At 32.9% G+C, this 25,163-nt stretch overlaps 1 protein-coding gene across 1 annotated transcript in view; it reads right to left on the minus strand.

The window, feature by feature from the left end:
- Positions 1–7,695: 7,695 nt before the first annotated feature.
- The window catches only part of LOC129217227 (microtubule-associated protein Jupiter-like), a 57,117-nt gene continuing 39,649 nt past the window's right edge, over positions 7,696–25,163 (minus strand). Inside the window, exons 2-4 of the mRNA XM_054851501.1 lie at positions 15,672–15,994; positions 12,197–12,331; positions 7,696–9,247 (exon numbers count right to left, since the gene is read on the minus strand). Of these exons, the coding sequence (XP_054707476.1) occupies positions 9,150–9,247; positions 12,197–12,331; positions 15,672–15,994 (556 nt within the window). The 3' untranslated portion in view covers positions 7,696–9,149. The remainder of the gene's footprint in view (positions 9,248–12,196; positions 12,332–15,671; positions 15,995–25,163) is intronic.

A 25,163-nucleotide genomic window follows, 5' to 3' on the forward strand; every position in this document is an offset into this window, starting at 1 on the left:
TAAGGTTTCTCGATTTGTTTTTCCATTTGGTTGTCGAAATAAATGCAATAATAGTAAAAAGCAATGATAATAATTATGTCTAAGCAGTGAGTAAATACATGAATAAAATTTTTATAATCAATATCAGCTTGAAGTTAAGTAAATAGAACATTAACATTTATTTTTATCTGTTAAAGGTCGTGAAAGCAAAAAATTATTTCGCTTTAATTAGTTCTCGAAACATGTCACAAAATTTACAACTAATTAAAAAAAAAGTATTTACGTAAATAATTGTACTGCATTCTCATTTTGTAATTATTTACAGGAATAGAAAGATTCCAACTCGTAATAAATAAAACATCGCGCAGCGCAATATTAACAGCAGACGAATTCGGCAAGTTGGTGATGAAAAATAAAATTAATTTTTCCATCAAAATACTGTGCAAACTTCCTGTGGACGAAAGCCGTACATCGTTCACTATATTAGCCCCTTATTACAACCAATTTCCAGTAGTATTTTTCTTTTTTTGCTTTAATAGCTGCCTCTAAAAAAATGAGAAACTTAGCATCATTTACATTGATCTGCTGCGATTGACGGGAGCGGTTCGCCGACAGCGCCCTCTAAAAAAGTGAACAATCGTTGCCACTTCTAAATAGGAAAGATTTATCTCCTCCCTTCTACCTCCCTGCTTTAAGGATGCAAAAAGTAGAGTTTCCAAATGTTTAAACGACTTTAAACTCATGTCTACTCCGGAGAAGCCTTGATTCAAAAATTTCATTATGATTACTTTTATTATTGCTGTTGTTAGGCAACGAATTTTTGTAACAATGGGTTTTTTTATTCGCAACTTCAAAGCTCGAATACGCTACCTTGCGGTGATTACCAATACTAAAGAAAAAGGTAAAACATTCCATTCCACGAGTTTTCTTTAGGGTAAATTTCCGGCTTCAAGCAGTTTGTGGTGTAATGTAATTTCAGAAGAATAAAAAAGAAAGCTTCGTACAAATACGATGAAAAAGTACTGTCATTCACTAAATGTCAACGCAAGTTATAAGTTATCGCATTTGTTTGTTTCACCTTTTTTCCTCCGCCATTAGACAGTGGCTGCTGCGCCCCCTATAATTTATTGGAGTTGCGAATTTAATTATTTAATGGGGAAATGACATGAAATTTACTGTTTTCCACCGTAACTTTTTACAACTAAGTTTTTAAGGAATAAATTACAGTCTAAGTTGCTCCCTCATAATGTATATATCTATGGTGAAAAAATGGTTAAAATCCGTCCAGTAGTTTTGAAGTTTACCCCGGACAGAAATTAGCCCTTTATGTATAAAGATGAGGATGCAATTCCTAAGAAAGCAATGTCATGCTTGCTCCAGAGAGGCCTTGATTCAAAATTTACATTATGATTACTTTTAATATTGCTGTTGTTAGGCAACGAATTTTCGAAACAATGGGTTTAAACTTTAATCATTTGATGTGGAAATTACATGACATTTACTGTTTTCGATCACGACGTTCTTAAACTAAGTTTTTTAGTGATAAATTATAGCTTAAGTTGTTCCCCGATTATGTAGCTATCTATGGTGAAAAAATGGTTAAAATCCCTCCAGTAGTTTTGAAGTTTACCACGGACATCCGGACAGAGATTAGCCCTTTATGTATAAAGATGAGGATGCAATTCCTAAGAAAGCAATGTCATGCTTGCTCCAGAGTGGCCTTGATTCAAAATTTACATTATGAGTACTTTTAATATTTCTGTTGTTAGGCAACGAATTTTCGAAATAATGGTTTAATCTTTAATCATTTGATGTGGAAATTACATGACATTTACTGTTTTCGATCACGACGTTCTTAAACTAAGTTTTTTAGTGATAAATTATAGAGTAAGTTGTTCCCCGATTATGTAGCTATCTATGGTGAAAAAATGGTTAAAATCCCTCCAGTAGTTTTGAAGTTTACCCCGGACATCCGGACAGAGATTAGCCCTTTATGTATAAAGATATATAACTATTTATATATTTTTCCCAAATAAATGTCTCTTTAATTCTTAATATTTTTTTCTTTTGCAACGCAATGATAACTTCTCAAAGTTATTATTACTTTCTACTGTTTTAGCTTACGAAGTTAAACCTTGAAAAAAAGGTTTTTTAGTCAAAGACGAGATTTTTATTTGTTTCAATAGGCCTTGGCACTCGGCACCTGCAAATTGCCTTCTGCGGCCTGCTTAGCGATTTTGCACGGCTCGTTGCGCTACGCACTCTTAAACTAAGCAGCAATTTTTAGCTTCTTTTTATATATTTCTGAATGTATAGATAAAAAAAAAAGAATCAGAAAGATTATAATGACGAGAAATACGCGCACTCCATAATCCTTAAACAACAAATAATCACTTGAAACGAGTGTTTAAACATTGTGTTACATAACGAAATCATTGCTTCAAAATTAAATGTATGAATTTCCAACGTTATAATGCCTAAAAATTGCAAATTACTGCAGACGCGTATTTCGGGGTCACAACGTACCCCTTTTTCAACGCAAAGAAGTCAATCTTCTTTACCTTTACTAATAATAAAGCGGAAAGTCTCTCTGTCTGAATGTCTATAGGATGTCTGTGACGCGCATAGCGCCTAGACCGTTCGGCCGATTTTCATGAAATGTGTCACAAAGTTAGTTTGTAGCATGGGGGTGTGCACCTCGAAGCAATTTTTCGAAAATTCGATTTTGTTCTTTTACTATTTCAATTTTAAGAACATTTTCCGGAGCAAAATTATCATAAGATGGATGAGTGACCTACGAAATTACCATGACGTGGAATGGGAGAGCGAATGAACATAGTCAATTAGCGAGAAATTCGTCATTCATTATTTGTAAATATACAGGCGAACCGAATGACCTTTTAATTTTCAACTACGGGCAAAGCCGTGCGGGTACCACTAGTTATGTAATAAATGTCAGCTCTAGGTGTCATTTTGTGTAGTCTATTTCAATTTTTAAATTACTTTTACTTTCTTCCCTCCATATACCTAATATATATAGAAGGAAGAATTTTATTTGTGAAGATTCTCGAATTTCGAAGCTTGATGTGTGCTGAAGAGCCGAATCGTTTTTTACCTTTTTCTGGTAAACATCTGTCGGTGTGTATTTGTATGTAACCGATTTTGTGTGGAAATGTAATTAGGACTTCAATTTTGACAACTTCCAGGAGAACGCGCCCACCGAAAACCACGGAAAAACGCCCGCAACATCATTAAAGGGCTTCTAAAATTTCGTTTTACAGTCATCAATTTTAGAAGGAAAACCAGGGGAGAGCCACGAACTTCTTTCCCCAATAATATCAGAGAATATCAGCAACAATTGAGTTTCTGGTAATTTCAATTTCGAAAAATTGCACTATCTAATCATAATGCGCTTAAGGCCCTGATTAAGGAATAGGCCAACTGCTCCAGGTCTAGTAATCTAAGGCTTTTGAACCGCCATTTATTTTCAAAGTTCAATCAATTCTGTTCAAAGTATGTAATATAATTTGTATTCAATAGGTTTCAAATATAAAACTACTAAACACAAAATCCTTGCTGAAATGATTGTTGTTTCTTTTTCTTTTATTTCTCTATTATTTGTGGTTTAAATTTTACATTCAGCATATTTGCCTATCGAAATTTCTTACAATATTACATTAAAATTATATTGAACTTCGCACAAATAGAATTAATATTGTATTAAATAAAAAACAAAAATTACGCTGCACTTTTAGTCGTATTCATACCACTAATGAGAGAGAGGAGGGGCCGCATGAACTCTGGACCCAGTGTCCTGACCCCACTATGGCTTGATCGGGCCCTGCCTAGCTTCATGATTGATCCATAATTATTTTCACTTTTTTCTCATCAGCAGGGGTGCAAGTGAGCTCAAATAAAATTTTCTGAAGATAGTGTGAAATTTTCGAAAGCTCGCCCCTCTCCCCTCAACCCAGTAAAAACTCTTCAAATATGCATACAAAAATCACTAAAAGAAACCATTTTAAAACTTTTTTTAAATATAATTTTTCAGTTTTAGAATGTTGCCAGATCAAAATTTTCGGAAATGGAAGCCTAAAATTTTCGGAAATTTCGTATCACATACACCCCTGCTCTACAGTTCAAAAGCAAAAGAAGTCTTCGTTTCGTCATTTCATTTTTCAATCAATAAAACGTTTTCATATTTGTTCAGAAAAGCTTTCCGCGGATTGAGAAACTCTGACGCAGTATATCATTACCCTGCAAGTCAATTGGCCTGAATTCGCATCTGATGAAAAAGCATTCAGAAGCATCATCGAGGAGCGCGTTAATTCAACAGACCCGGTTCTGCAGCATCCACGCCACGTAGGCGTGACTCTTCCCATCGCTTGAGCAGACGAGAAGAAAGCGCTTCTCTGCGAAGCGTGGCGTTACGCCTGACCCCACCTCCGATGCAGTTTGATGAGATCTCCAAATGAGAGGAGGTTTCGGTGATATTTAGTAACGCTAGAGCAGACCCAGTACTAACACGGTGTCTGGACATTCCCACGGCTCGTTGTATTCCAGAGGATTGCTAATTATCTTTGGTTCTTCAGCTAATACTAAACGAAAGGTTAAATTTGAGTCTTTGCCGGTGTATAAACGAAAGGATGGGAAGACATAAACCAGCGGACGGAAGTGATGTCACGTTGCTGAAGACACTTATCTGACAGTAGTGTCATAAGTTGTTTCCCAGAGGATTGCTAATGCTTTAGTTCTTCAGCTAATATCAAACGAAAGGTTATAAAAAGGAAATCTGAATCTTTGGCGATGTAGAAACGAAAGGAAGGGAAGAAACAAACCAGCGAACGGAAGTAGTGCCACGTTGCTGAAGACGGTTTGAGTTGTATTCTAGAGGATTGCTAATTCCTTAGTTCTTCAGCTAATATTTAACAAAAGGTTATAAAAAGGAAATTTGAATCTATGGTGATGTAGAAACTAAGGGATGGGAAGAAACAAAAGCAGCGAACGGACGGAAGTAGTGTCCCGTTGCTGAAGACGTCATGAGTTGTATTCCAAAGGATTACTATTTCCTTAGTTCTTCAGCTAATATCATAAGAAAAGGTTATAAAAAGGAAATTTGAATCTTTGGCGTTGCAGAAACGAAAGGATGGGAAGAAACAAACCAGCGAACGGAAGTAGTGTCCCGTTGCTGAAGATGATTTGAGTTGTATTCCAGAGGATTGCTAATTCCTTAGTTTTTCCGCTAATATGTAAAGAAAAGGTTATAAAAAGGAAATTGTAATCTATGGCGATGTAGAAATGAAAGGATATGAAGAAACAAACCAGCGAACGGAAGTAGTGTCCCGTTGCTGAAGACACTAAGGTCATAAGTTGTACTTGTTTCTAATCTCCAACTGCCTAGCAGAGTTGGATAATCTCCATGGATCCAAAAGTCTCCAGGAAGTCCAAAGCAGCAGAGGATCTCGGAGGACCTCGTCTTTTGTAAAATCAAAACACGCCAAGATATAGGGATAGAGTAAAGTTCTAAACTTAGGAATCCTGAATGGTAGCCACTTATGACTTTTGGTATAGTCAGTTTTTTAAAAAAATATATATTCACTACAAAAATAAGCTTAAGGGAAGTTAAATAAATATCTTTCTTCTAAAAAGTAAAACAAGATTACTGTAATCTGCAATTTGTGCTTTTTGACGTTGTTATTTTTTATTTTAAGCTTAAGGGAGTTTCTCCGAACTACGTTGCCAAGGTGGAGTCGTCTGATGCTCTGAATGTCTCAAGTAATTAAGTGTTGTCGTAGACCAATATACGATAACATTTTCAACAATTACGCCACTTTTAGCGACTAAGACTTGAATTTTCAGTAGTTATTTTCAATGAAATTGTTGCCTGTTGGCGATGCAGACCGCTAATCTAGAGCTTTAGTAGGTGCGTCATAAATAGAATAGTTTTTTAATTAATGACAGTTTTTGACAAGGTTGGAGTTACACCCTGAACGCACTTTTAATTTCTAATAGCATAAATTATTTCCCATATCTTTACGGGAAATTATGCAGTGACTACACGCACTTGAAATGAACGACAATCGTCATATTTGCCATAACTTAATAACGCTTCTGCAAATGAGATGTTAAAATTCTGTATGCATTTTAAGACACTTTTCGAAGCTTTCCTTCTTGATTTTTTAATTCAATCAATCCCAGCAATCGTGTTATGGAGTATACGTTTCTCGGCGATGATGTCAATGCTGTCAAGTTCGTTTCGGCTTTGGTAATTTAACTGTGAATAGTAAATTTGGCTCAAAAATTTAAGCGAAGAAGTTTCATTTTTTGTAATTATTTTGCATTTAAGATGAAATATCAAACACTGGGATGCTTTGCTGATTGCTTTCAGGGCTGTTACTCGGTAAATTTTCTTCTTTTTCTCTTTTTTTTTACAAAAAAAAAATCGTACATAGCTCATTGCGTCATTCAATAATTTTGAAATAGCTGTTTGGAAGCTATTTTTGAAGTTCTTGAAAGTGTTTTTCCTACCTCGTTGTGTTCTGTTTTAATTACAAATGATTGAAACCTTGTGATGCTGTAAAGTACAAAAAAAAAAAAAAAAAAGGAAATTTTTAAACAATTAGAAAAAAAAAATTTGCTGCATTAAATTTGCACTACTAAATTACACGGTGTCAGACAAGTCCTTGTCACATTTTAAAAATTCATAGCAAAGCAACAAATTATCCTATGAATATGAGATTTGCTCTATAATACATACTTCATAGATTCAAAATTTTTAATGACATCGTTAAAAAAAAGATAAAGAAAACATTATAACTATAAGTCATTTTCATTGACGTCTGTATCGTAAAGTAAGAATTTCTTTTTCTTACTATGACAGTACAGCCGTCAATATAAATTACTTATAATTACTTTTTTCCTTACGATGTCACAAACAATTTTTGAAACTATGAAGCATTATTGAGTAAACCGCATATTGATGCTGCAATTTGTTGCTTTGATATGAATTTTTAAAATGCGTCAAGGACTTTTCGGACACCATGTATTTTCTATTTTATTTCTAATGCTGCTCTAAGTGACCCTAAATGTCATGATAGCTTAAAATTAGGCTGTTAATGGATTTAAAATATAACTACAGTCAACTTTCGATAGCTCGAATTTCCGAGGGACCGGCTAAAACGTTCGAGTAATGGGAAGTTTCTACAACAGTCTCAAGAGTTTGGGACCCAAGGAAAACCTTGAGATAAAAAAATCGAGTCATAAGCTTCGAGCTATCGAGATCCGACTGTGTACAACAATTTAGAGGTTTTTCTTCAGTTTTATATAAAAAATTACAGCAACAATATTAAAATATGAACAGAGCAGTTTAAAATAGAGAAATTGTGCTCCAAAAATACCCCGACTTTATTGGAACAAGAAATAACAATCGAAATAATGCATTAATACATAACTTCATGTAAAACATTTATTTTATAACAAAAACTTTCAACAAGTTATCAATTTTTAACTGCTCTTTTCATATTTAAAGTATTAAAATATGAATAGGGCAGTTTAAAATAGAGAAACTGTGCCCCAAAGTGCCAAAGTTACCCTGACTGTATTGGAATCGGAAATAACAATCGAAATAACTAGATCCACAACTTCATGTAAAATATTTATTTAAAGAAGCCAAGTTACATGATACAAAAAGACCCACACATTCACTCTGCATTTTAATTTATATCAAGAACTGTTAAACAAGTTCATTGCTTAGTGCAAGCATGTAAAAACAGAGGCTGCTCGAACTACTTAATATACTGAACGGGTACACTCTTAGGGTAGCAAAACTAAATCAATACAAGTATTAGGAACTAAAAACAAAAAAACAGAAACACATGTAATAGAGAAAATGCTAATATTAAGACAATACATTGCTCATAAGTAATGTTTATCACTGTAACACGTTTTCAATCATTAGAAATCTAAAACTTGACAACTGCAAAGCAAATCTTCTCTTATGAAACAAAATACAAACTTAAAAAAGTACACAAAAGAAAAGTGCTGTAAATGGATATAACTGCTATGTAAAAACAACACAAGAAGCATATTAGCTTTAAAAAATGATTCCATATTATGCAATATATAAAATATCATAGAAAAAGAAAAAATCAAAAAGTGTAAAAGCACTTCCAAAACTGAAAATGCGGCTTCTTCACCAAAACGAAAAGTTGCTTGTTGTATAGTGTAGTATCACAAAATACACTGGCGGCTTTTGAAGTTTACTTGGACATCGTATTTATTTGTTCAGATGTGTATGTGGTGTGTTTTGTATTAGAAAAAAAATACACACATTTTATTTGCATAGATTCTTTCCTTACTAATGGACCAGCCATTAATAAATAACGGATACGATTCGGTACCATAATGGGAAATGTAAAAAGTGGAATAGTTTTGATCTGCTGCGAGTCTATGAACACATCCATCCGCCAAAAAGTGTATTTCAAACAGCTGCGATATTAGTTCTATTTCACGATCATAGCCATTCGAAATTGAATTTGGTAAACTTCATATCACATCAAGACCGTCTAAGGTTAAGCAAAAAGTTCAGGCCGGTACGGAAGGATTCTTACGATTTTTTTAGTCAAATGATTTTGATCCAAACTTCAAAATTAATTGCAACAGTTTAACAGTTTGAGCAATAATTACTATAATACTGCAGTTACAAATGCACATTCTGGAGTCATTTTTATATTCATTCAATTTAAAAACAAAATGTTTCTCAAATATGGAACAAAGGGGAAATTCATTGTTCTAATAATTGAGCAATAATTCTCTGCTAACATATTTTATACAATTTATTCTACAATCAGTTTGGCATTGTTGTTCTTTTAACTGTTCGTATGAATGACTGTTTGATGCGGCTTGAGCATCGTTTAAGTACTACGGTTAATCTACAAGCTATTTAGAAATGATTGTTCGTTTTTTATCTTTTTTTTTAAATTCTAATCTTCTATATTTGAAATTAAATGAAGTAGGTACAAACAGAAAGTTCATTCAGTTTTCCGCCAGACGATTTTTTACTCATCCAATCAATGGAAGACAAAGGGGGAAAATAACAATAAAAAGAGCTTAAAAAATCAAATTAAGGAAAAAAAAATATTTCCGGAATGCTAAGGTGTTCCAACAGCTTTCTAGAATATTCCTGATGATCTACCACCGGGTGGGTTGCGGACACGAGCATGGCCGTTCATTCCGTTCATTGGACTTTCGGGAGAGGAGTGGCCATTTGCTGCAAAGAAAATGGAAGCTACAGAATGACTAATGTTGTTTAGCTAAATTAAAACAAATAACAGGAAGAAAATACATTACAAACATTATTTTCTAAATTGTCATTAATAATTGTTTTACAAGCATTCTCTTTTTATTGCAAAATCGTGCAAGAATCGATTATTTCAAAAAGGGCGTACGGCCAATGGATTTCCATTGGACATACGCTTTTTCCGAAATAATCGATTCACATATCGTGGGGTGGAAGCCACAACTATGTTGCGTTCACGGAAAAGATAGACCAGAAATAAATAGGTTGCCAGAAAATTTACCACTACGGCCACTTTTGAGGATTTTTTCAGGAATAAAAAAAAAGCAATAGAGCTCTCAATCGCCGTTGACTTGGCACCAATTTATGTCACACGTGATTGACGTCGCCAAATGGCGCACTTCTTTGCTTACGTCATGTCCATCTTTCCCGTGGATGCAGGTTAAGACCAGCGATTCTTAACCAGTAGTCCGGAACCGGTCCGCAGTTAGTCCGCAGAAATATTAAAATGGTTCTCGAAGGTTTTTACTTCGGAGATTTTCACGACTTTTGGAGCAAATGTTTATAAAATAACCAGTTCTAAATTTTATTTAATTCGAAGTATTTATGTCTTTTTTTTTTAAAACAAAAATTATCAACAAAAGTAAAACATTCTATATTGACAAACTTGTAATTACAGTAGAACCTCGACCGAGCTAATTGGGACCGCTAGTGCATCGGATGTCGGAAATCTCGGTAAACTTTGAAAAACCTGTCAGGATCTCAAATTTTTAAAAAAGTATTAATTAAAGTACAATAGAATATTTTTAAAAAATAAAAATGACCATGTAAAAAGCAATGTTTTACAGTTGAAAAACTAAAATAGAAAATAACTTGCAGTAAGTTTTAAAAAATGATATATTTATTTTTTTACAATGCCAAGTTAAATATTGAAAGATGCATTTAAAGAAGCAAATTTCTAGAAAATATTCTTATTTTCACATTGAAAAACTCTTCAATTTAATGTTAAATTAAAAGTCTTTTTTAAAAACAGACTTCATTATCGGCTCGGTTAACAGAAACCTCGGTTAATCGAGGTTTACCCAATTGCAGTGCTCAATGCACGGTATACTGATCGGGGACAGATGTTTATTGAAATCAGAACAGACTATCGATATTTTGAGATTTAGGACTTAACTGGCGTGTTCTGGGGCGTCTTACACCCCAGAAGAATTTAGAATTTTGCACTCAAACTCTTGTGATGCATAATATTTCCCGATGGACGCAATGTTAAACATCCCCTCTTAATCGAATAGTGTCTGCAGATAATCCAATAGTAAAACATATCTGCTTTTGTAAATATTTTAGCAAAGAAAATTTTTTAATTCATTTTTTAACTTATTGAAACATGAAACTGTTTTATAGATAAAATGTTGGAAGTACTAAGTGAAGGGTTCCATACGGCTTTCGAATGTTAAGGTGACAATTTTCCCAGCAAGCACAACAACCTCTTGAGCAAGGAATAATAGAACCTTAGAAAATATTAACAGGGATTTTATAACGTTCTTTAAAGTTTGGAAGAGAAGCTAAAGTGTTTTCAAAACACTTCGGTTAAAGCCGTCACAATCTTCAGAGCCAACAAGGTTGTGTGAAATTTTGGCTCGGTTAGTTCAGTGGATAGGGCTTTTAGTGTCACAAAATGCACATTTTTTACGAATTTTTTTTAAAAGAAAATGGTTTGATTAAATTTATTAAAACCTTTTGTGCACATTATTTTGAATGGTTTTAAGAATATTCTATAAATTTTTGAGAAAAAAATATCCTAAGACAAGCCGGTGACAGAGCTTTTCAAAGGGCACTTTTGGAAAAAGATGATTTGCCGTGTTCACTGTATCTCAGCTGACAGTTATCTGAAATCAAATTATATTTGAATTTAGTCTAAGTATTAATTAATCCTCTCCCTACGTTCTTACGACCAAACGGCACGACATTGAGGGTCACGGATTTGGACACAATTCTAGCTATAGGTCTATTTCCACAAAATATGAGTGCAGGTAAAGCGGTTTGACTGCATAGGCCCTAGTTTCTCTGCAACGAGGGTCCTAATTTGCTGGTTTGGCCCCAGAAGTGCAATGGCGTTTCCATTGGAATTTCAGAATTCGACACTATGTTCGATCTCCCAACACCTTTGGCATCTTTTGTTAGTAAATTGTGTATAAGGGAGAACACGTATTTATTTATGGGCATTAGCTAAGTTATTTGAAAAGTCGAAACGATCATGTATTTTTGTACTTTTGTGGACTTTTTGCAACTTTTTCCCTTCGCCCATTTTTTGCTTATCAATGTGGGATAGCAGACGATAGTATCCAGTTAAAGTAATGTTTTTATTAGCAAATGATAAATACTTTTTTCCTGGCAGACGATTAATATAAAACGAAAATAATAGTTTCATTTGCAAACGATAAATATCCCGTAATTATTTTATTTTGGCATTCAAGTTAATGAAATTAAAAGTAGAGGTCAATTTAAATTTAAAAACAGTTTATTAAAAATTAGTATTCAACGTAATTAATTTAAAGATAAGCATGCAAACGGTTCATACTTCAGTACAATGTAGAAAAAGCGATAAAAATGGTAATTTTTAAGGTAACTCCATTGCATTTCTGGGTCAAAATTATCAACTTTGGACCCCCGTTGCAGTCGAACTGGGGCCTATGCAGTCAAACCGCTATACTTGGGCTCATATCTAGTCGGAATTGACCTATATCTAGAATTTTGTCCAAATCCGTGTCCCTCAAGGTCGTGCCGTTTGGTACTAAGTTGTCACGATGCAAAAACAAAATTACATTTTTGAGCTTCAACAGTTTCAAGAATCATCCTACAATCCAATCTTTATGATATCAGTATTTTTCTAAAATTAATAATCTGAAGAAAATTGCTTACATATTCCATTGGAATAACCATTAGTGGATCCATTAGGGGTGCTTCCATTAGGGGTACTTCCATTGGACATTCCATTCGACATGCCATTTTCAGTGATAGGTGCACCAGTTATGGGATTGATCATATTTTTGCGAACTGTTAAAAAAGAAAAACAATATGAACAAAATCTTAAATTTTAGGAACAATTGGACAACATATTAAAAGACTGGAAAAAATAACTCATGCACATGCACATCTTAAAAATCAGCAGTTAGACGTTCTACTTAACAGAAAGACTTCATTGAATTTTAAAAAAAAAATGCTATGAGCAATAAATTTAAGTTAAGGTTTCAGAGAAAAAGAAATGAGAAGACAAACAAAGAAAGAATGAAAAATATTTTAGATCTGTTTTAATAAATTTTATAAACCATTACGGATTACGGGATTACATTTAGATTTTTTCAAATTGAAGCCCATAACAAATAATTCCTAATGCAACACAGAGATTTCTTAACTACATAGGTCAAGCAGGGTTGGGCTTTGGACGTCTGGAAATTGGTTTTAGATGAGAAAGGTGGTTTTTTACGCCAAACAGTTCGAAACTATCGTAAACTGTCCGAATGTCTTAATCTGTAAAAAGTATACTAAAGCAAAAGGGGTCAAATTTAATCAATTCGTATTTACTGCACTATTAATAATGTATACATGTAAATTCTATTTAGATGAAATTAATGAATGTTTGGTAATATATTTCTCTGAAATATTCATTTAAAAATATATTTTACGGGAAAAATAATAATAATATGCTAATAACACTTTTATATACAAACTTCCTTATGTCAGAGTTGAAAGTGTTTTGAAAATAAATATGCAACACTGAAAACATATTTAACTTCAGTTCCATTTAAAACTCAAAGGAATGCTATTAAATGTGTATTATTTATTAGTGATGTTCCGGATATCCGTATCCGTGGATATCCGAGGGAAAATCAAGATCTGTATCCGTTACTTTTTTGGCGGATCTTAAACGGATCTTTTCTGTTCTAAAAATTCTTTAATATTTGAATAAAGGACTCTAATTCCGTTTAAATTAGGTTTTATTCCCTTTTTAAATTATAAGGGATCATTTCCGAAGCCAATTTCTACCCCCCCCCCGTCGCAAAAAGGAAAAGGTATTAAGTTTTAAAAGTGTGTATCTGTGTGTCTATTTGTGGCATCGTAGCTCCTAAACAGATGAACCAATTTTGATAGTTGCTTTTTTCGTTCAAAAGGTGACTTGCTCGAAAGTGTTCTTAGCTTGGCCTCGTTTTTGTAGAACTTTAATTACTGGAGATATTAATTAAAAACCGACTTAACGTTTTTTACAATTATGGTAGTAAAAGCTACCCGTTAGTAAAAATATTGGTCCTAATTGAAAGAACGAACTTTTCTGCGTTTCATATTTGTTTGGAACTTTCAAGTTATATACAGTAGGAGCTATAATCTTGTTAAGTAAATTTTAAATGCTATTTTAAGCCTTTATACGCGTGATTGGTAGCGATTTCATAGTCGGAAGATAAGGAGAAAAACTTAATGATTTAAAATTTCTTTCTGCTGTCAGTTCATATTCAGCAATGCGTGTTCTGACTCACGAAATTCATCTCAATATGAGGTCGGTCCTCTGGGATATGTTTTTTTTTTAAACTTAATATTGGTTTTTGTTATTGCTGTTATGTTATTCTTCCTTTAGGTTTTTATCGGCATCCTTAAAAAAAAGTGAGACTTAGTTCTCTATTCACTGTTTGTAAAGGTGTTACCAGCTCTGCTATTTCGTCTGTCGGGGCAATTCGGGTGGAATGGGTCAACGCTGCATTTATGCTGAAATAAAATGCGAAAAAATATTTCTAGCCTGTCCAGAAGCAGCTTTACATTCTTGCTCCTGTATCCTACATCTACCAAGCTATCTAGAAATAAGCTTACTCCCCTCAATTTTAACGGATATTTCTTTAAAGAGTAAATCATAGTCTTGATAATATTTTCGCCGTAGATGACATTTTTTGAAGAAACAGTGCTATTACCCTAACGGGAATACCTTCCGTAGCAAATTTGCACTTGGGTAGTTGGTTTGGGTAAAAACATTTTGAGATCCGTAAAAGTATCCGCGCGGATCTTGCCACTAATGATCCTGATCCGTATCCGCGGATCTACTTTTTTAACTATCCGGAAATCACTATTATTTATAAGGAAAAAAAAAAACTTTTCTTTAAAATGATTTCCGAACAACAATGTTTTACATGATATTTTAACAAAGCACTTATTTTTCAAAACTAGCGCAATTTTTTAAATTTTATTTTTAATTCTATGCATTTTGTAACTACAGTAAACGAAAAATATAGCCGTTTGATACATTTTAGGGGAGGGGGGGAATCGCCATTTTCCAACATCAGATTGGTGGTAATTAAATTTCAGATAATGAAATGGCACTGTAGTCAAGAGAAGAAAAACTATTACAAAGCTGTAAAAGAGTCAATATATATTTTGTCTTCAGTTGAATAATTGTTACTTATTGCACTATATTTTGAACACCCTCATTTTCACACATGACTATACAAATGCAGGACAATTTGGTTATTATTAAAAAAAATCGGTTATTATTATTAATATATAAAATAAAATGAATTCGTTTGAACTAGTTGAAATTTTTTATGAACCACAACTTCTATATAATTAGATTAAAATCTGTCGAACAAAAGTCTTTTTGAATGTACATATGTTCACATTCAATAAATTTCCACTGCGCGCTGAATGCTTACGCTTGCCGTCTACCGCGTTTCCAGATTGTGATAATTCAGAAGCGAATTAAAAATTACGCTCTACGCTTGCTACCAACCAACCGTATTGTTGCCAGTACATGTGAGTAAAGAAGTGAATTGCGCTCTGCTTTAATGGCATCAGTGAATGGCCTTCATCACTTACGATGTCATGTGCAGAAGCGTAAAAAAATGAAATTGCACCATGGAAAATAATTGTTAAAAAATATTAAACTTTGTCAAATTGTTTTAAAAATGGTCGAATCCAATGTTTTTAAGCATGAAAAATACTTTTAAAACTTCGGAAACGACCCCATTGTTTAAATCACCGTTGAACTGCTGTCTAAAACCATAAAAAATATTTCTTACATCGTCTTCAACAATATAAAATTTTACTATTAAACATAATATCTTATTAATGGTGTGTTCACACAGTTAAGAAGTGTATTTGCTTGATATCCTGTCTTTTTATTGTCTTCAAAGATCCGTAATATCAAAAAATCACTCGGAGTAAAGTTCGCGTGAATAAAAAAAAAATGCTTATGCTTGAAAGTTTTATATTCAAATTTTGTTACCAATGGAATAAATAAATAAATAAAAACTAGATGGATAAGATGGCTTTTGTTGTAATTGGACGAAAGTAAAGAGTTCAATATTGCTACTGAAAATATTGCTCAAGGAGCCACCTTAGTTGTTTGTGCACTTACTTGGAGTTGATTTGACGGAAGGAGGTCTGGAATCCATGGCATCTTCATCAAAGATGGACGATCGTTGCCTGTTGACCACTTTCCTAGGGGTAGAGTCTCCGTCCGGTCCAAACAGTCGATTCTGTGTGTCCAAAGACTTTTGGGGGCTTGGTGTGTGCTGGTGTCCATTTTGGTAACCGGAGTCGGGACTGTCGGGGCTGAAGATGTTGGACTGCATGTAGTTCTTGCCTTTGCGAGGCGTCACCATCAGTTCAACTCGGGGGCTGGCACCATTCTGAACGCCAAAGATATCGCTGCACTCTCCGCCAGGAGGTTTCACGATTCTAAAAGACCAAACAGAATAATCTTAAATTACATTACCAACATAAAAAAATGGGTGCAGTGAAAAAATTTGAAATAGTTTAGTTCAAAAGAAAGAGTGAACCGATGAAATAAATCAATTAATAATCAGTTAGTCCAAATAAGCATCTATTCTATAAAAATTACTCTACAAAAGCCTTCACTTTAAAACTTGCGAAAGCGCCAAACACTACACTAGTTTCCTCAATCCAGGTTCTATTAATTTTAATTTTGTGCATTATATTTTTTCATTTACAACTTTCGAATGAATGTTTCATACCAGCTGGCTGTGCTTTAAATGTAGTTTAGTTGCGTACAATTTTTATCCCGACATATTCTGGCTGTGATAGCCAAACCTAAATCGCTAAATCGAAATTATTCAAAAAAAAAAAAAGAATAATTCAATATTGCAGGGGCAAAACCAGAACAAATTTAAATTAATATAGACCTATAAAATGAATTTAAAAAAAAACAAGAATCTTATGAAAGAATTTATATGTTTTTTCCATAATAATTTAGAAAGAATTCCAACACCAGCTGAAGCACTTATTCATTCAGACTTCAAAGGGCCACTCCAATTGGATTTTCGACCGAACTCGTAACAACTTTTAAACAAAGAATGAAGAAGGAAAAAAAAAAATATCGGCTTCCGAAATCATTACGGAGTTAAAACTTCGGTGAAGGCGCTCCCGAGATTCCCCCATTCGCTTCATTTCCAATTACAGAGGGAAAATTCCGTCACAGAATACGACCCTGTTCAGTGCTGAGGCGTGACTCAGAGAGGGTGATAGAATATTTTCGTAGGAAATCATAAAAATTCAACAATCATTCGACAGCGCAATTAACTTTGAAGGGGAGAGGGGTTTGAATCGGAAGTCACTCAAGTAATATCATTCGCACTTGCGCAGTAAGGGCAAGCGTCGTAAAAGGCGTGAAAAGTTATCTCACCCACCAAGACAGACGTGACTCACACTAAAGTTGCAACTTTCTAGAAAGTCGGAGATTTCCCCCCCCCCCCTTTTTTTTCTTCCTTTTGATTAAGTTGTAAAATGTACATATTTTCCGATTTATTGTAAAATAAAACGCAATTAAAAGCTGGAAAAGATGATGTCGAATATCAAAATTAATGTTTTACTTGTAAATTGATTTCAATATCAAGCATTAGTTGCTCTTTCGTATTATTCTCATTGTTAGATGTTAATTTCATTCAATAACTTCTACTTTAACTGTAGAGAGCGTAGTTTGCCTTCATGTATATAATATGCCTAAAAAAAGTGGTGAAAAGTCAATGATGTTAGTATGTCTTACTTCACACATTTAAATTATAGATAGTCCTTGTGTACGCATAATATTTATTCCCTTGTGAAGCGTACACTCATTAAAATTTCAAATGTTTAAAAAGGGATTAAAAAGACACAAAGGAATCGCCTGGTCATAAAACTTTTAAGTTACTTTCACTTCTGAAGTTTTACACCATATGAAATATTGAATATTGTTTTGAAAAAACAATAAAGTATGGTGAAGGAACACTTGCCATTCTGCATTTTCAAGTTTTAGCCTGTTAGATTAATTTTTTATCCAAGTGTTAAGTGTTCGGCAGAATATTCGGATAGAATTTTAACCAAATATTAGCTCTTCTGCAAAATATAGTATTCGGTGCATCCCTACAAATGTAGGAATAATTTACTGACAAAATTTTAAAAAAGAGTAGCAAAAAATAGAAAATTAAAGATGGGATGAGTATTTTTTTCTGAAAGGTTCAGTCCCCCTGTCACTTTTTTCCTATGCACAACAAAAAGAATGTTCCCCCAAAGCTAAATAAAGAACTCCAACACTACTCTCAACAAGACGAGCTCTTAAAAAGGCAGGTGGAAAGCAGATTAATGTTATAAAAACCGTAAGTAAGAGTATGAGGGCTTTCTTGGAATCAATGCAAGAAAAAAAAAGCTAGTAGTAAAGTGTAACAGATGTTTTGCAATCTAAAGAAGCATAAGGATATTATGACCATTTTGTTTTAGTACACATTGCTCAGAAAAAGATATTGATTTAAATATCAAAAAATATAAATGCAATAGTTTTAGAGAAAGTTTTCCAACTTATATGCATAAAATACTTTCAGGTACGCTAATTACTTCTAAGTTAGTGGTGCTCAACCTACAGCTCACGAGTCAAATGTGGCCCATGAAGCCAATTTCATATTGCCCGTTGCCACCGTTCAGGGCCCGATTAAGATATCGGTAGGCCCAAGGCCCAACACGTTTTCGGGGGCCTCTGTAGTAAAACTTACAATTTCAAGTATTGGATAAAACAATTTTTGCCATTTGGGGGCGGTCCCCTACAAAGCAGGGGCCCCAGGCTACGCCCCAGGTAGCCTATTCTATAATCAGGACCTGGTTATGTTCAATGTTACGGATCGAAAAATATATTCTGGAACCTTTCGAACTAACAGATAATCTTGATTCGGTATTGCGAATGATTGTTGCAAATTTGAAACCAAATAGTTATAAATTGGTTTCAAAATACAGATGGAAATATCGTTCAATAAAGTAAACATGTTGTAATAATATAACAACGGTTCTTGGTTTTGCAAATACGAATACCTTTTCTTTTTCTCACTTTCCCATGTTATGTATGAGATGTACCCACGAGATTCATCTTAGTATCAGGTTCGGTCCACGGGTAAAACAAAAGATTGGGTACCACTGTTCTAAGTTATAATGTAAGTTCATTAAATTCTGGTACAAATTTGCTAGGATAAGTTTTTGCTAGATAAATAAATCATTCACTTTTTCTTTCTTTTTTTTTTTTTTTAAATTAGACACAGCGAGCGGATACGGTCTGTAGCAGTGGTGCACAACCTTTTTCTGGTTATTCTAATAGCCTCATATTAAAATAAGAAGACTCCCGGACAAGAACACATATATATTTTTTAAATGTATCCTTATTTTCTAAATAACAAGGAAAAAAATGGAAAGGAAAATCATAAACTAATGATTGTTGTTATCAGTTACTTTATGCGTATTTTTTAAGACATGCTTTTCAAAATTCCGTCCTCATATAAATAATAGCTGATGATGGAGTAACCCGCATGTTTCAACAATGAAACTCACGCCACGGCATGATAATTTGATAACGTGTTTTGGTAATGTTTAACATACAGGGAAAGGCTTTATTGTGACAAGGATGAACTCGATCCGGCAATAATCCACTGGTGTTAGGGTTAAAATTTCAACTATCAAAGTATCACCAAACAGGCAATTGCTTCGTTCAAATGTAGAAGAGTAGAAGCAGTTTTCACGGCAAGTAGTAGAAGCAATTTGACGGGCGCCTTTCTAGTATTCAAATAATTCTCGCGGGCAAGAACATATTTCTTTTTTAAAACAATATCTCATTATTTTCTAAATAAGAAGGAAAAATATGAAAAAGAAAATTATAAACCAATAACTGTTGTTGCCAATTGCTTGATGCGTATTTTTTAAGACATGCTTTTCAAAATCCATTTCTGAATATTTGGCTCAAAATTTGCGACATTGCCACTAATAGTGTTTTTCGATTTTCGATTTGAGACATTGAGGCGGGCCACAAAAATCAGCTTTGCTGGCCGTAGGTTGGGCATCACTGGTCTGTGGCATACTGCAATCTTGTTTTGTCATAGTGTCTCCATTCCCAGCTGAGAAGAGTTTTCACTTTATTGGAGGAAAAAAAAGTAACCCAGTGTATTATTAAAATGTGAGCTAAAACTTAATTTTAAGTATACATTCTTCTAATTTAACACTTAATAAACAAATTAACTTTTGCTCAACGTTTCAAGTTATTATATTCTTTCAATAAATTAATGTTTGAAGCTTTTATAAAAGAAAATGTTTTAAATTGTGGGCTAAATTGCTAATTTAAAAATCACTTAATGCTAAACTGAACTTCGAAGGAGCACCAGCTTTATTTAAACAAAATAGAAACAAAGAAAGACCAGACAATTACAAAAAAAAAAGATTATAAATTTTTTATGTTGTTAGTACATAACAACATTTTATGTTGCAGTTCATGCGAAATCTTTTGCTATTTATTTTAGGCATAATTAACAAACAGCGACGAAACTGCAAGCAAGATGGAACAAAAACACATCAGACGATTCTTAGCAAAAGCACGTGGATTTTATAGGTCAGGTTCAGGAGTCAAAGTTTCTAACAACGCGTGGGCAACAGAGGCAAGAAAATTAAGTTATGGTAAACGGGGAATGGAACGTAGACCCCGAAGCGATGTTTGAGTTTTTCTGCGGTCATTGCCTTTTTTGTTTTTTAAATTAATGTTAAGAGTTCCATTCTGTCGTTCGGAACTTGGAAAGAACTGATGATAATAATAGGGGTTGGAGTCTCAACTTCTTTTTTTTTTTCTTGGCGGGAACCGTTTCAAATTGCCTATCTCATTCGAACGCAATGAAAAGTTGAAAACCGTAATTTACTCCTAACAGACGATAACCAGGCGTACTTTGAAGCGTAAAAGGGTAGAGAGAATAAAATTGAGAGAAGATAAAATTTTACACGAGGCAGCTTTGGGATAAAGATAGAGATTAAAGAGACTGAAAATTACACACGATTCAAATTCGGAGGCTCTGCGCAGAATAAGTAATGAGGTTAGGCTTTTACTTTAGAAGCATTATCATTTCCGTTGTATCTGGTTTTTAAACCGAGCCACTCAGAATTGGAAAGAAATGCTGTAATTAGAATTTAAAAAAAATCGATACGATAAATTAAATTTGGTCCCAAAAGAATTTTCTTTTCATAACTTTTACTTCTAACCATCATATTAAGTTACAGGCATCATATTAGCTACAGGCCGCAAATTTCATCAATCGCTTTAAAACTTTCTTAAGTCCTAAAATGTTGTGTAAAATTGTCTTTGTGTATTAAATTTGTGACTTTTTATCATCCATCAGTTTCTCGCTTTGCGTGCATGTAGCGCTTCAGCATTGTGTTTGTGACCATATGTTCCTTATGATTCTTATTTCCTATCCTCCTCTCTAACACCTTTTGATAATTTGCTCAAGTTTAAACTCACCCTGTATACTTGTATTTCTGATGCTTGTATGTAAGTGTCTACTCGAGTACGTACGCGTATATATGTGTCTTTCTAAGTATATAAGTGTTCTAAAACATACAAGTATAAGCGAGCATATACGTGTATAGTAGAATGTATAGCTGTATGCATAAAAAATACTTGCAGATACCCATATACGTGTTTAGTGGCGCATTTATGTGAATACGTCTATGTACGTGCCTACACGAGTATATGCGTATATATACGCGTATACTCGCATATTTAACCCCGTTTACTGTAAAAACAATACATATTAAGTAAAATTAATATTTAATTTGTATCTGCTTTATACTTAAAGATTAAGTGACATTAGAAGAATAATATTCGTTAAGCCTAATATTATGACCACTTTACCCCATCTTACTTAAATTGTTCTAAAAAATTATCTAAAATAGATTGAGCTAACTGCTAATGAGTAAGAGACATGTAGGAAGCTTCCTGTACAGTCAATTTGTTCCTAATTCTAACAAACAAAATTTCCCAAGGAGGTTAAAATAGGTGTTTAGAGTTTAAAATTTTTCATATTCACACAAAATATTTTTTTTTACCAAATAAAATTTTGCCAGTTGTAAAATTTTGTATTCAAAATGTAGTTTTTTACTGCTCTACTCTAAAATAAAATTTTCACAATCATTCGAACATTTATTTCCAAGCTATAGCCACTTATTTGACCTATGACCACTTTACCCCATTGACCACTTTACCCCACCAGACCCTATAGGTTGTAACTGTGACAAAACACACCTTAGGTCATTCTAGATATTCAGTCTTGTTCGATATTTTAATGTTGTTTCTGCAAATGCCAAAAATCTAGATTCGGAGATTTGTGGGTAAAAACTGCTTCGATTTTTTTTCAAAGTGGAAGTATCGAATTTTCTTACACGTAATCACAAAAGTAAGTAATTTACTTTTTCTAATTTATGCATTGACACTTCCCCTGGAGTTTTTCCAAGCCTCCGGGGATGGGGAGGGGGGTTCAATTCAGGGTTGGCCGGATTGGACCCAATTGGGTTGGACCCAATGGGTTTTTTTGAAAAAACCCATTTAAAAAAACCCATTATTTAGCCCACTTTTGGGTTTTTTAAAATTTTCTGAGAACTGTTTTTTAAAAAATAATTAATTTAAATACTTTTACAATTTAAACTTCTTTTTTATTTCATCTTCACAATAGGCAATGGACATAAAAAATGAATTTTGAACTTTAATAGTATTTCTTAACTCTTAAGGGCATTAAAAAATGCTTCAAAGATTTTAAATAAATATATTTAACATTTTCCTTCAACTGGTCAATAAGGAACTCAAATTATCTTGACTAAGTCCTGTCACGTCAGATTTTCTCAATATTTGCAGATTGTACAAAGGATACTACTTTAGCTAAAAGGCTCTCGTGTGAATTATTTTCTGCAAACCAACACGTCACAAAACTCGAATAAACAAGGTATATTTTTTAGAAAATAACAGCTTTTACAAATGGTCGGACAGAAAACGAAATAGGATGTACAGTATTTTCATTATCTTACGAAAAAGTTTAATATTTCTTACTCTGTACACAGAAATAGAAAAACAGGCAACATAAAATTCAAAGAAATGTCTTGATTAAGCTGGAATTCAGTAAAAAGGGATTTAAACTACTTGAGATTCTACAGTAGTTTTGCATAACAAAATGAAATACAATAAAGTAAAATACAAAAAACAAAAAAAAAAAAAAAAAAAATGTCGAAATTAAAAACGAACAAATAAACAATAGATTTTATCACTCAAGAAGTAACTTTGCCTTAACTGTTGGTAATCATGCAAACTAAAAAAATCTGAAACTTCACCATTCTTGAATTTTGTCGTCTTTTATACCTTTCTTCAGAAAACACTGAATTTTCCAGCTTTTTTTATCAAGACAATTTTTGTGCTTTGTCCATATACTTATGCTACAATATGCTATGAGTAACCCACCTTTCCCCTAAAAAAAGACAAAAAAACCCACATTTCTTTTAAAAAACCCAGCTTTAGTTGGGTTTTTTTTGGGTTTTATTCAAAAAAACCCAAAAAAACCCTGGGTCCATGGGCTTTTTTAAAAAAACCCGGGTTTTTGCCAACCCTGGTTCAATTATGAGATCTTGAAGGAAAATTGAGCCATTTGCGAGCTGGGGCTTTTCTGAAATTTGCAGGCTAACAATAAAAAAAAAATAAAAAAATAATCGAGATAATATTCTAACAATATGTACTAAGATCATGATAAAAATCATAAATGCTAATTGAAAGTAATTATAAAATTTAAATATTATTTTCGTAAAATCTGGAATAAATGTATTAATATTAGGAAGGACAATGAGAAAAACAATACACATCCTTCTTTGAATTTAAATTAGTATTTTGGAAACAATCACTCAACAAACAGCGGGCCTCGTCAGCCAAAGACCCACAGGTCATCGAGTCACCCAATTCTGAATTTCAAGAGACCCACTTAAGTTCCAAAAATGAGGTAGTTGATTAAATTACAAAATAAAAATATAAAGAAGACTTGAAATATCCAAAAAAAGAAGTAGAAAAAACAAAAACAAAAACACAACATTTTTGTTTGTTTATAAAGTCATAGTAATAAAAATGCAGTTTTATTCCAAAAAAAAAGTAAATGAATTCATTCATAAAAGTTCTTCCGTAATTAAATGCACCAAGTTCTTTAAAGCTGGTCAAAATTTCTCAAGACTCAAAAACAATACACAAACTCGGTTAATTATGACCCTCGCTCAAAAAGAGGTTGGCATCGATTCATTTACGCAACACAACCGAATTTTTCCCCAATGGAAAGAGGGGACTCAAAATATACGTTTGCAGTAATAACTGCAGCGGAGATCGAGTTCGTTTCCGTCCAAAATTCACTTTCCTAGTCCCCAAAACTAAGAGTAATAGGTAAATGCCCAAAACACATATTTGGGACAAAAATTTCACATCAGCATTTAAAAAATCAATTTTCGGAAAATATTCTTACCTAACCAAAAAGACCCACCTGTGAATTGCGTTACTCCCCACCCCCCTCAAATACATAACATATTATTGTCAATAGTAAAATGTTAGTATATTTTTAACCAGGGTTGGATTTTGGACTGTACAAAACTGGTTTAGGACAGGACAGGTGGTTTTTACCGTCCAAAACTGTCTAAAACTGTCCAAAAGTGTCCGAAACTGTCTTAAACTGTCCAAAACTATGCTAAAGCTAAAGGGGTGCAATCTAATCAATTTGTATTTACTACAACATTTGTAATGCATAAATATAAATATTAATGAGGTTTAATTATTGAGTATTTGATAATACTTTTCTCCAAAATGTTGATTTAAAAAATATTTTACTTAAAATTATATGCCAATAACTATCATGTAAAAACTTCCTTTTGTAACAGTTGGTAGAGCCATGAAAGGAAATTCACATCGCTACCAAGACAACTAATTTCAGTTTTATTAATAACTCAAAGGAACGTTATTACATGTACAATATTTTTTAAAAAACTAAATTTTTTAATGGTTTTTGCAAATAAATTTTGCGTGATGTTTTAATGAAAATTATTTTAATCATAGATTAAAGAACAAGAAATTAATGATTAAACACAACTTATATTTTAAAACATGTACCATTCTTTTTTAGTTCATATTTTTAATATAATACATTTTGTAAGTACAAAAAATTGTCATTTATTGCATTTAAGTCCATTGTTGCACTATATTTTGAACACTTTTATTCAACACATGCATAAATGTTGAAAAATTTGGTTTATGGAAACAAAAAAGAGAAAAAACTAATTCATACAAATTGAAATATTTAATGAAGAATTTAATTTCTACGTATAACTAGATTAAAATCTGCTGTATATATATATATATATATATATATATATATATATATATATATATATATATATATATATATATATATATATATATTTATACTTGAATGTTCACATTAAATAAATATATTAAATAGTCCAAAGAAAACATAATTTTGGCACATTTTGTTCTGTTTTTGATGGTTTTTCAAAAAATAGTTTTAGATACTTTTGGACATAAGGGTTT

Source organism: Uloborus diversus, chromosome 2 (genome assembly GCF_026930045.1).
Source record: "Uloborus diversus isolate 005 chromosome 2, Udiv.v.3.1, whole genome shotgun sequence".
NCBI classification, from domain to species: Eukaryota; Metazoa; Arthropoda; class Arachnida; order Araneae; family Uloboridae; genus Uloborus; species Uloborus diversus.